This window comes from Lathyrus oleraceus, chromosome 3 (assembly GCF_024323335.1).
Source record: "Lathyrus oleraceus cultivar Zhongwan6 chromosome 3, CAAS_Psat_ZW6_1.0, whole genome shotgun sequence".
NCBI lineage: Eukaryota > Viridiplantae > Streptophyta > Magnoliopsida > Fabales > Fabaceae > Lathyrus > Lathyrus oleraceus.
The window spans coordinates 393352181-393365238 of record NC_066581.1 but is presented as its reverse complement, the minus strand read 5'-3'; the positions used below and the strand labels follow the sequence as shown (position 1 = coordinate 393365238).

The 13058-nt window shown below is 33.1% G+C and overlaps 1 protein-coding gene across 1 annotated transcript; it reads right to left on the bottom strand.

Annotated features, from left to right (window-relative positions):
* Positions 1–9443: 9443 nt before the first annotated feature.
* Positions 9444–12842, bottom strand: LOC127129315 (histone-lysine N-methyltransferase, H3 lysine-9 specific SUVH5). The gene is made up of 3 exons (XM_051058534.1): positions 12584–12842; positions 9692–11681; positions 9444–9602 (listed from the first exon to the last, which is right to left on the bottom strand). Exon 2 carries the CDS (start codon positions 11677–11679, stop codon positions 9709–9711), a length of 1971 nt encoding a protein of 656 aa, XP_050914491.1. The 5' UTR covers positions 11680–11681; positions 12584–12842; the 3' UTR covers positions 9444–9602; positions 9692–9708.
* Positions 12843–13058: the final 216 nt, after the last annotated feature.

Genomic DNA, 13058 nt, shown 5'->3' with positions numbered 1-13058 from the left:
CAAATCAAGCAACTCAATGAAGGGACATTCATGTGTCAAACTAAATATTGCAACGAATTACTAAAGCGATTTGGTATGGAAGATGCAAAATTGATTGACACTCAAATGCCTACAAATGTAAACTTGGAAAAGAATGAAAATGGTAAGGATGTTGATGTCAATAAGTATATACGTATGATTGGTTCTCTTTTATATCTTACTGCATCTAGGCCAGACATTATGTTTAGCATGTATATGTGCGCTTGTTATAAATAGGCTCCTAAGGAATCTCATTTAAAAGTAGTAAAATGCATTCTTAGGTATCCTCATGGTACTTCTAAGTATGGGATTTGGTATTATAAGGGGAGCGATTATAATTTGGTTGGTTATACCGATTCTGATTTTTCCGGTTGCAAACCGGATAGGAAGAGTACTAGTGGAACTTGGCACATGTTTTCAAATTCTTAATAAGTTGGAATAGCAAGAAACAAGTTTCCATTGCTTTGTTAACTGCCGAGGTGGAATATGTAATGGCCGGTAGTTGTTGTGCTCAATTTTTTTGGCACAAACAACAATTACTTGATTTTAATATTAAACTAGTGATATTAATCTAACCAAAAAACCGGTGCTACACTCTCGCACTAAGCATATTGAGATATGTCACCACTTCCTATGTGACCATATTGAGAAGGGAGACGTCATATAAGAGCATGTTGATAGCAAAAATCAACTTGTGGATATATTTACAAAACCTCTCGCGAACGAACCGTTTTTCAACATTCAAAGGGAATTAAGGACACTTCATATCTCAAATCTTTCCTAAATATAATTTGTTGCATACACTTTATACATTTTTGCTCTAACTTTCCTTGGAAGTTCAATTACATAAGAGCGCATCCTTCATCAATTCTTTATTAGAGGTAATATTGTTCCTTTATCTTTTTCCCTTTTGTATGTAAGCTTTTACTTTTGCATGTTGTTTATGTTCCAAATGATTGATATTCTTGATGTTTGAAATAATACCTGAATGTTCACTTTCAAAAATTTCTATTGATGTATATCAATTTATATGCTTATAGGGACTTTATGTTATTCTTTCTTCATGCTTGAAATAAGCTCTTGGTGCATTGGCTTGTTATCTATTTCGGCATGAAATATGGTTGAATATGTTATAATGTTAGCAAAATTCTTGTTGTGTGTCATTATTATGATAACAACTATATTTTTGGTTTGAGTGGTGGTAAATCTATATATCACCTTGCTAGAGCACATGCGTGTGTAACATTTCGGGAGCACCAAAGGCATATGTCACGTAATCGTGTCTCTTTTATAGAAACTCAAGAGTTTTTTTTATTACATTGTATCCATCATCTTTCATGTTTGTGTTATGTTATTTGGCATAAGTTGTGGCAAACATGTTGTATTGTTGCTTTGTATGCTTTTATTTATGTTTAGGTATTATTTTTCAATATGTGCATCATTCTATATGAGTGATGTGGTATTGATGCTCTTATCTTTGCAAACCGCCTATGTGTGTACTTCTCATGGATTGCTTTGCTTCTTTTGGAAGTTGTCAAAGGGGGAAAAGCAAGATGAAGTTGGGATGCATACATTCAGGGGGAGCCTTTCATTGAAAACATGAAACACATTGTCTCAAGTTTTACCAACATAAAAAACGGGGAGTATGTGAGTGTAACTTTCCGTAAGATGTATTTTGCATGATGTCAAAACTAGGATACTTTAGCGTTAATGTATATTGGATTGTATCCTTTGATTCTCAATGTGCATCTTAGCATTAGGAAGCATAAAATCCTTTTAAAACAAGTTTGAAAAGGTTTCATGCATAAAAAATGCATCGAAAACATTTTTTGTAAAAAATTAACCTATAGGTCGACACGTAGAAGAAATTTCTTTTCTATGTGTCGACACATCCGCTTCATAGGTTGACTCATTTACTCTATTAGATGTGTCGCCTCTAAAGGTTAGCACATAGGCACCATATCACCTTTACAGGTCAATGAATGACCTGTATAGGTCGGCACATGCATTGAACAGGTCGGGACATGACTTTCACAAGCCGGCCTATGCAACAAAAGTTTCCAAAAATTCACAATTTTTTTAATTCTTTTGCCTTCCTTTTGCCTCCAAACATGCATGCATATAAATACTTAATACATGCATCTTTTTCTAGTAAGGTTTTTAGAGAGTAAAACCTATACGAACCAGGATTTTAAAGCATTCTCATCATCTTCAACCTCTTTCTATCCATACATACAATCAAACTGCACATAATCATTTTTTGATTGGGTACCATCTAGATTAGGATTGATAACATCCAATATAGGTTGATTATACTATAAATTTCATTGAGAACTTTGATGGTTTCAAATCATAAAACCGAGTTAGGGTTTTCCTTCAAGAGCTTTTAGGGTTTGAAGTTTTTGGACAATATTACACAATTCAGATCCGATCGAGTGAAGTCTTTGAAGAACAAGAGGTTCTTGCAAAGAGTAGCGTGGGATGGCGGATCACATTGGTAACTCTTGGGTTTCAACAAGTGTTCATTTTGTATTCAACAGAGTGAAAGCTGTGAAGAACAAGGGGGTTTAATCAAGGGAAGAGAAGGTGTCATAATCAACATCAAACTTAGGGTTTGTAGGGTTGGATTTCTGCATCGCTCTTGTATACATAAATCTTCAAAGTAAGATATATTACGCTATCTCAATTCAAATTCGATGTGAGGGCAGACGTACCCATATTGAGGTCGATCGGGGAGTTGCTTAAATAAATCCTTGTGTACTCTCTCTCTCTCTCTCTCTCTCTCTCTCTCTATATATATATATATATATATATATATATATATATATATATATATATATATATATATATATATATATATATATATATATATATATATATTTTTATTTTCGGTTTGTAAAATGTTGATTTCATCGATCGATCGTCCGATCAATTTGGTTGGATAATAATTTATTATTACATTTTGAAATTGGTGTTGTTGAGTTGATCAAAATTCCTTAGGTTGTGATTGGTTTTTAATATCAACAATACCACATAAAATTCCAAACAATATTGATTGCACATTAGATGTTTGACCAATTGCTTCAATTTATTTTTTGTGTGAATTATCATTGGAAGTAGTTTATCCTTGTTGCTTTCCATTTAACTGGTTGTGTTTAATTGTGTTCAATCAATTGACTATTCATTATCATACCATTGTCACTATGCATATCCGAGCTTTTTGATAGCCGGTTCGGTTAGAAGATTTTGATATGGGATAGTTTAACTTGCTTCCGCGCCATAAATTTTTAAAAATAGTTTTTGTCAGTGTTTTAAACTCAAGATCTATTCACCCCCTCTAGATCTAAGCCTATCATCTAAACAAAGCGTTTAGTGGGAGGCAACCCACGTTTCTTTGGTACTTATGTTTTTTCTTTGTGTTGTTTCTTTTAGCATGAACCTTGATATCTCAACTCATGTTGCGGTTCCTACGTCTTGAGTGAGGTTTTTGTGAGTTATACTCCCTCTTTATTTCGCTAAAACATTGACGATAATATTTGTTCAAATTTGGCGTGCGGGGGGAGGGGGGGGGGGGTATTTCATTATTTTTCTTGCACTTTTATTTCTTGCATTTGTATCTTCATGTTTCTTTCTTGTATTTCATTAGTTTGATTGATGCAATAAAACCACCTTTTTGTAGCTTTTTAATAAGGCCGTGCAAAAACGTTTTATGACAAGCTTCGATGGTGGGGAAAAAAGGGAAAGTATATAGAGTTTGAGGGAAGAAAGGTTAGGACTAGGGACATTGGGAAAGTTTGAAAACTCAGGTATTGTCCAAACATCTTAGGTCCCCCGAAGTAGGACGCGAGTCTAACATGTAGATTTGTGCCATAGTACTCGACTATGAGACGTATTTACCGATTAGTTTATATTGACGGTTTGACATAATTAAGACTTACATGCATGTATGATTGGTTGAGAAACAAATAATTTAGGGCACAAAAATAATGAAAAGCCAATAAGGGTAACTAGACCTTCTAAGTTGGGTAACTATCACCCGATTATTTATCCAAACGCCGGTTGAACCTCAAATTTCGTCCCAAAGTCGACCAATAAATGCTAATATGAGTAAATTAATCAATAAATAAATAAATAATAAAAAGGTGCCTAAACGAAAATTCTCGATCGATCTTGTGTATGTGACGACATCAATAATTTCAAATTCCTTAATATTATTGTTCGAATGAAAAGGGACTAAAATAAAAAAAGTGACTTAAGCCCAAAGCATGATTTGAGAGGTGTCTGAAAGGGAAACCTAGGTATGTAACTTTACCGTGGTTAGTGTTCTTGCGAATACCTTCATTGATGAATGACTGCCAAGAGAACTAGGCCTAGCCGATTGAAACAAATACTCACGTATGAGTACCATTGAACCTGTTTTCATATGCTTTATCATGATGTGACCGCTTGATCTGAAAAGTTATGAAGTCAAACTTTGTTGCTTGAGGACAAACAACGAGCTAAGTTTAGGGGAGTTTGATAAATGGTCTTTGCATCGTTCTTTATAGTTGTTTTCCTTTAGTATATTATCGTAAATTATTCGATTTCTTTTAAATTATCATGTTTTATGCTTTGGTTTGTGGTTTCTTGCTAATTTCAAGGTCTACTGAGCATCCAAGACAAAGAAGGATCAAAGAAAAGCAAAACAGGGAAAAACGACAAAAATAATAATTTCTCCCATACAAAATCCAGGGTGTTGCTATGGCTACCCGTAGCAACTGGTACACACCGTAGCAGCAAGAAGCCCTAGATGCCCCATTTGAAGCCCTTTGGTACAAATGTCAGAGGCCTTCTACGACCACCCATAGTAGCTGCTACAGGCCGTAGCAGGGAGGCGAGAGAAACTTTTCAAAAAAAATGTTTCCTTAAATGGATTTATTCTCTCTTAATCGTGGCTCTTAGGAAATATTTGATTTGTCTCAAATATGAATAATTCACATTGAACTAGAGATATTATGAACTTTTATTATTTTTCTTTAAACTCATAGCCTGTTATGAGTTTAGGGTTCCTAACTTTTTTCACATTTCATTCCTAGTTTCTAAGTATTTTTGTTCTATTTTTCTCTACAACTCAAATCTCCAAGGGAGAAATTTATGGAATAAGGTTTATTCATAATTCATGTTTTATAATTCATTATCTTTCTATTATTCATCTGTTGTGATTGATTGTAATGAGTTTGATGATGAATACCTTTGTGATTGTGTTTGCCCTCATCATGAGTGAGTAGTTCTATAGGGACTAGGGGTTATGGGGATTATTTCATGACCTATCGTATGATTTGTTACAATCGATTGTGAGAGTTTTAATTAAACTTATTTTATAATATGATTTCATGAATTCTACCTTTGTTACGAAAGTAAGTGGTTATCACGTATTGACCGTAGTCTGAAAGGATATGTGTTGATACCAGAGCGTAGATATTTAAGCAACCTAATTTGGGTTAGCGAAAGAGCACATATGAATTTGAGAAAACGTATAGCTAGGCAAAAGTAACGACTCGCCGAAGAATAATCCAAATGACATAAAAGCTGACAGATTATTCGTCGACGATAGGGGCAATGCGCTAGCCAAAGCAAATAGTACCCAATTTTATCTATTTTTTATAATTTAGGAAAATTTCTCGTAATATATGTAACAATGGTCGTATGGATGTGTTAGAAATATGAACTGTAACCCCAGGTCTGTTTGCCATAATTTGAGATTTAAATGATTTTTACAATAAGCTATTTCTATTTAATTGCTTTTTTTGCTAAGTTGTTTATAGAAATCCCTACTTTTGATTTCTATTTATATACACTGATAAGACAAGAATTTTGTACTTAAACCATTCGTCTCTGGGGTTCAACATATGTTTTATTACTTCGCGACAGCCATGCACTTATGGATGCATCAAAGGGTGTCACTCAAACACAACCAAAACCTACTCTGTAACAAGGGTTATAAAAAACATGCATAAATTTAAACACATGTCATCACATGATCGCCTTAACATAGGCTAATCACACAATAGAAACAGTTCAATAACTAAATGACTCTCAGGACATGAAACATGGTCATGACAAAATGCATTCAACATCGACAACATCACAAAAAGTAATAAATTCAAACGAATCATTCAACACATCCAGTATTACAAATCAGACCAACAAAATACTAAATAAATGCAGAAAATATGAAGAGGAAGAATAACCTCTACACCATCCTTTAGTGTCTAACTAGCTACTTGGTTACCTACACCATGACTCAACGATGCATGAGGTACCATTATGGATACCACAGGTCCATCTCGCTTCTGAATCTCCACCATAGGATCAGAGCACACCAAATCACTTCCATCATCATAGGTAACACTTCATTGATTCTCATCTGGAACCAGTTACTCGCTCCTGAATCCCCATCACAGGACCAAATTACACCAAAACTGGACCGAAGTCCGTGCGCCATGATGCATTATTCACTATAACATTCAATATCACAAAAAATGTTCACCATGTAATCACCATAATAACCAAAACATAATTGCCACACAATATAAGTGGATTAAATCCATAACGACATAATAACAATATCATTTATCTTCAAACAGTGGCCAAACAGCAGCCTAAAACATAACACAACACCAAAATTAGAAATGACAAAATAACTTTGCATAGCTGAGAAAAGAACGCTCATTTTGGCCGCATGACGGGTTACCTGTCGCCAAGGTGATGCAAGTCACATTCCACGTCATATCACACGTCACACCTGTAAAGACCGTCTAACCCAAACACGCTTTGGGACCATGATGGTCTACCCATCTGGAAATTGATGCCCGTCAACGCCTCCAAATCAATGATGTCCAAGGCATCATCATGGTGACGCGCGTCACCCATACTAGGGATAATTTGATCGAAAGATCCATCTTGGAAGAATCTCAAAATTCATGTCCATTTGGTGGTAAGGGGTTGTTTGCATTGCAGTAGTAGATTCTGACCTTGAAGTTGTGACATAAGTTTTGGAATAGATCAAGCGATCTATTTTTGAAGGTTATGGCTTTTTCCGGTCTGGATTGGTGTAGTCTGGCATGGTGTTTTTGCTGTCCAACTCCTATCATATGTACTTTTGGCCTAGTATGTTTTAAAATAGGGTGCATTTGCTTATATTCATAATAATTTGAAATATTAACTTATAACTAAATATCCTCCAAATCCCAATGTATTTCTTTAGAAACCAAACTTGTATTCTAACACTATAATTAATTATATACAATTTAATTATTGATTTAAAAAGATAGCAAATTTGAACTGAATTTAAACTAAGTGAATAAGGTGGACAACATTACTACAATAATGTTTGTTGACAACTTATAACTTATCTAGTCAATCAAATACTCTCTCCATCAGACAATGAGTGATCCATTTGGAATAAAAGAGTGTCCCAAAATAAATGACCCATTTCAATTTCCAATGCACTTTTTCCAATTTTACCCTCTAATTAATATTAGTTTCATCATTCCTAATACATAATAAAGATACTTTAGTAAACATATCATTCTCTCTCTTTCATTTATTCATTTTTCTTAATCTGCGTGAAATGATCAACCGGGTCAGTCATTATGGGACAGAGGGAGTACCAAGTTAAACTCTATAATATAAATCCCAATAAAATGTGAAAATAAAAAAAAATACACTTTGAATGTCCAAAAATAACAATTGGCTTGCTGAACCAAGAAATGTTACCTTAGTTGTTTCTTTGATTATAGCCTTTGCATTGCTTCAAACTTGCGGTCCAAAAAGGGATCCTCTCAAGGGTGCATCAATTTAAATATAATGCTTATGTAAAAAATAAGTAAATATAAAATTAACTAATCAAATCAGAAAAAGGTAATGAATTAAATGAATGATAAAGAGTAAAAACCAAATAGGTAAAACAAAGAATTGAAGGGACTTTTGAGGAATCACTCACTCTCCTCAATTTTGACAATAAAGAGTAAAAACCAAATAGGTAAAACAAAGAATTGAAGGGACTTTTGAGGAATCACTCACTCTCCTCAATTTTGACAATGGTCCAAATCATTGTGAAAAACTCTTCTTAGATCTGTTAAATGACAAAAGTTTGGCCCAATAGATGTGTTTAGTGGAATGGAGTAGTTCCCAGCCCATAGTGGTTTTTGTACTACTATCCTTTTCCCCTCTGAAAATCCAAAGTTATCCCTTAAATATAAAATAATGTAAGGATAATTTAGGGTTTTTCAATCAAATTAAGACTTGTTGATGTTGATTAAGAATTTCAATAAAAATCAAACAACCTCAAAATCCAACCAACCACACAAATTTACAATATGGTATGCAACTACAAAACTTAATTTGATACATCTACAACAAGAAATCATTCTCGTAGATATCAACAAACAGATTCAAACCAACAATTCAAGCATCTATGCTCTCATTTGATGATATACAAATGAAGTGAAAAACTATAAAATAGGACACGAGTAAAATATTAGAAACTTCTAATAACTAAATCAAAATGTCCTAAAATTCCACAAAATCAAAACACAACAATTCAAATTTAACCAAAGGAACAACAACAAAAGGTTTAGCAGTAATCCATCAACGATTCTAATTTCAACCTAAAATACATAACTTATAACAAATTAACAACCAATGTAATAAAATATATTTTTCTTTGTAAGAATGGTGTCCAAAGGATTTGAGCCATATGAGTTTTAATTACATAACATGGTTCAACCTGGTAACGCTAATTGTAGAAGAACAAATCAAGTATGTAAAAATTTTAATAAAAAATTAACAAAACAAAATGAAAATGGAAAATAAGAAAAATGGAGCAAAAATAAAATTCAACTAAGTTTTTTAGGTTAAAAAGTTGACAAACAATAAGAAAGAAGAAGAGCAATCTGGTTCGAAATTGAAGAAATGATACGAGTTTGATTGAAATAAAAAACAATAGGATAATTTTTTATTTAATATTCTTCGTTCGTTGAAAGGGAGAGATTATTGAGAAAATGAAATTTGGAGATTCGACAAATTTTCAAATTTAGGGGATTATTTAAGAGACTGAAAATTGGGGTTTTAAAAGAAAATGGGATTTAGGAGGATTATTCGATTGATCGAATGCAAGATAGAGAAAATGAAACATGCATTTAGCTTCCTTTAAATGTTGTGACTGTTGTGTTGGATTATTCAAGTACAAGGTTCATGCATTTTCATTATTCAACTTCATTAAGAGTTTTTCTATGATCTGTATTTCTACTCTTTTATGCTCTTTCTACCATCTATATTAAAGAATCTATAGTAACCAACACTAACATTGCATACACAACATAAAACAATTTGTAGATGGTAACACATATCTCTCATATTATTGATAAAAAGGAAACACAACTATAAAAATCATATACTATCTCTAATATAAAGTAATCGCACTTCTGTATATAACCAATCTATTATTTTTGCTAAATATTGAAATTGCAATTAAACTAAAGTCTAAAGGAATATTTGTTGTAGAGAAACTGATAGGTGAAACTTCTAGGCTTGAATGTCACCTACAAGAATTATAAGGAAACAATATCACAAAGTAGAGAAGAAAACAAATTTATGAACAATGAGAGGGCCAAAAGTAAATAAGAATCACCTTTTTTGAGAAACTCATTAATATAGTCTACCAACGCATTCGGAAGCTCCACAATAGCAATACTTTTTCTTCACAACTCCATTATCAACTACTTGATCTATCTTGTAATTGTAATTGTAAGTCAGCTCTGTCTTTTGCGGAATATCTTCGGCTGCAAATAGCATGATGTGTGGAATCCTAACATCATCATGATCAAAAAGAATATTTTGACAAAACAAATTCGGAGAACAACTGTGGTTGATAAATCTCGCCACATTGCCACACTTACCAGCATCAATGGTAAACACACCATCCTTGTGATTTGTATTACCAATGTTAAATAAATACTCGTCATTGTCAATCATTTTCACAGCTTTCTTATCTTCAATTATCTCACCTAAATACTCACATATAAAACTTCCTGAAGGAATTTTCTTTTCTGATCGCACACCCCACCCTTTTTCCTTAGTCTTGAAAATCTCAAGTGGAAATTTTATTTTATATTGAGAAACTCTATTACAACATTTTGAAGAACACTTACAATAATGACCACACTCATAAATTATATTCTTTTCTGTTACCTCAATAGTTCCATTCCTGTTAAATGGAAATTTTCGTCCATTCTTCACAACACATGAACATTTATCTGAATCAGAATAATTACCAACACATTCAAATCCAACATTGCCATTAAGATGATTAAACCTTTTCGACTTACACCTTTCATGATTAACCATGCAAGTAATGTATTGAAAATCCGGAACACTTTCAGAATCCACACAATTAGTCATAGGTATAGGAAAGTACTCTTTTCCCTCAGAAATATCTTTAACAAATTTCAAACACTTTTCTCTTTTAACAATTTTTTTATACTTCCTCAATTCATTGCAAGCAATCTTTTTCTGATAAGGTGATTTAACCAAAAGAAACTTGTAACCTGATTTTCCAATTTCTGGATGAACCCTGTCAACCTTGTAAACACCATAGTAACAATATTTTTCATCACCATTGACACTACCACTACCATTATTGGAATTTAAATTAATTATAACTCTAACAGGATTCTTAGCATAATAACTTGTCATCAATGCAAGATTTTCTTTAAGTTGATTATGATTATTAATAACATTACCTTCTTCTCCTGTAGAAATCACCACTTCTGCATCATCCAATTCATCATCATATAACCGGCATGAAACAACGCTAGTTGCAATCAACTCCCCATTGTATCTCACATGATCAATTCCGTTGAAGATATTACGATGGAGACCCACAACATTCAGAACTTCAAAATACTGAAACATGTCACCAACTTCTATTCCAGGGACATCTCCTATAATCTTTTTCCCTTCGTGAAGAAACTTGCCTCTACGTTTCAGAATATTAGATGCTTCCATAGGAATTGCATTACCGGATAGAGTAGATATCCTGACACAAGTTTGAAAGTGATTCAATGCACATTTAACTTTGTTCTTTGCACTATCATGAGAAACCAATGAAGACTGGTTTTTGAAGGTTGTTCTTTCTTTCTCTTTGTTGTTTCTGTAAGTTGCATCATCAGAATAACGTTGTAAATGCAGATTCTTATCTTCAACTTTCTTTTTGAAGCTTTTGAATAGTGGTGGGTTGGTTTTCTCAGGTTCAGTGGTTCTTTGAACATTTGGCCATGTTTTCTTAGTGTTGATGTTTTTAGGAACTATTGTCTTGTTGGAGACATTAAATGGTTTTACCAGTGGGGCTGTTTTAGAAGAGGAAGGCCTACCATTTTTGATTACTTGAAATGCTTTAAGTTGTGAGCCTGTTTTAGAAGAAGGGGCTTCATGTGGTTTAAATTGTGGGCCTGTTTTGGAAAAGGAGGATCCACAATTTTGGGTTACTTGGAATGGTTTAAGTTGTGTGTTTGTTCTAAAAGGGGATAGTCTTCCATTTTGGGTTACTCGGCGCTTTGACATTAATTGATATTGTGTATCCCTCTCTCTTTTAAGAAGCTGTAGATGTGATGGGTCCATAGCTGACAAATTTTTTAAAATAAAAAGGTCATGAACTAATTGGTTACAACAAAATAAGATAAGCATAACTAATATGAAACAAAAATAAGATAAATAACAAATTATCCACAATTAGGAGTTGGAATAACTTTGATCGGCCTACACGAGTCTATGGCTTGGTCTATTTTCATTTCATCTAATTTGTTCATTAAAAATACTAGATTTAAGCTAAATATGCCATACATAGTCTATCCAAAAATCCAACAAAGCAATCATATGTTGTGGAAATTTTATTGTAGGCCAAACTTAGGTCTTTCAAATTCTGTCCTCAGACAGTCGTTAGATCTAGACCAGATGTTCATATTTCAAGAATATATCTTATTCCGTGTAGTCATTATGTCGCATCCTGTAGTGACCACGTCAATGGTCATTAGATTTGATTGATCTTTGAAAACATCAAGGATATTTTTGTTTTTTTAAAACAGAAATCCTGACCTTGAAACCTTCACCATTCAATCTTGATCAAACAATACCTTATGTGTTGTTTGCGTAAATACATGATTATTTTACACCAAAGAACCAAGATTTGATAACTTTTTATCTCTTCTCTTTATCTCACCTAAACTCTATTTGACTCCACTTTCTCTTGACTAACGTTACTCGACTAATCAAGCGCTCTCAAGGATGGCCCCATAAAATCTAAATAATGAAGGAAATATATATATGAACGTACAACAATAAACATATACACAAATAAAAATTCATTATCATTATTGAGAACTCAAAATCCATTACCCCCCAAAATCACTATCAAACCCTAAGAATGGAGTTTGTGCCATTAACAACAATCCAAGTTCAATAAGGTAATAAAACACATACTAAATGTATAAGATTGAAAATAATAAATTACAATAAGTAGATTTACCTATTAGAAGATCAAAAGTGAAGGAACAAAGAGCGAAAAATGAGGGTCAAGTGGTTCAACGAAGACGTTGAATGTTGGTTCATCGACGAACAACAACGACGACTCTGTGGAGGTAGAAAACCCGCATTGAAAGAACAGCAACGCGAATGAAGAGATTGGCAGCGTGTTTTGTGTGATTTGTGGACCAACTTCAGCAAATTAGTCAAACTAAAATTGAGGGTCAGTGAGGGTTAACACATGCACAATTTTTAACAAGGGTTTGCTATTGCTCACTTCTAAGGTTATATTTCGATAAATAACCTATTTAAATGCTCATTTTTATAAGAATTTATCTATTTTTTTTCGAAATCAATTTAGCGTTACTTTGACATAATTACTTTTTTCTTGGAAATTGATTTATTTACATAGTATCATCGTTCAATGTGTATGTTATTTAAACTTAAATGTACTTTTGATCCCCTTATTATTATCAATC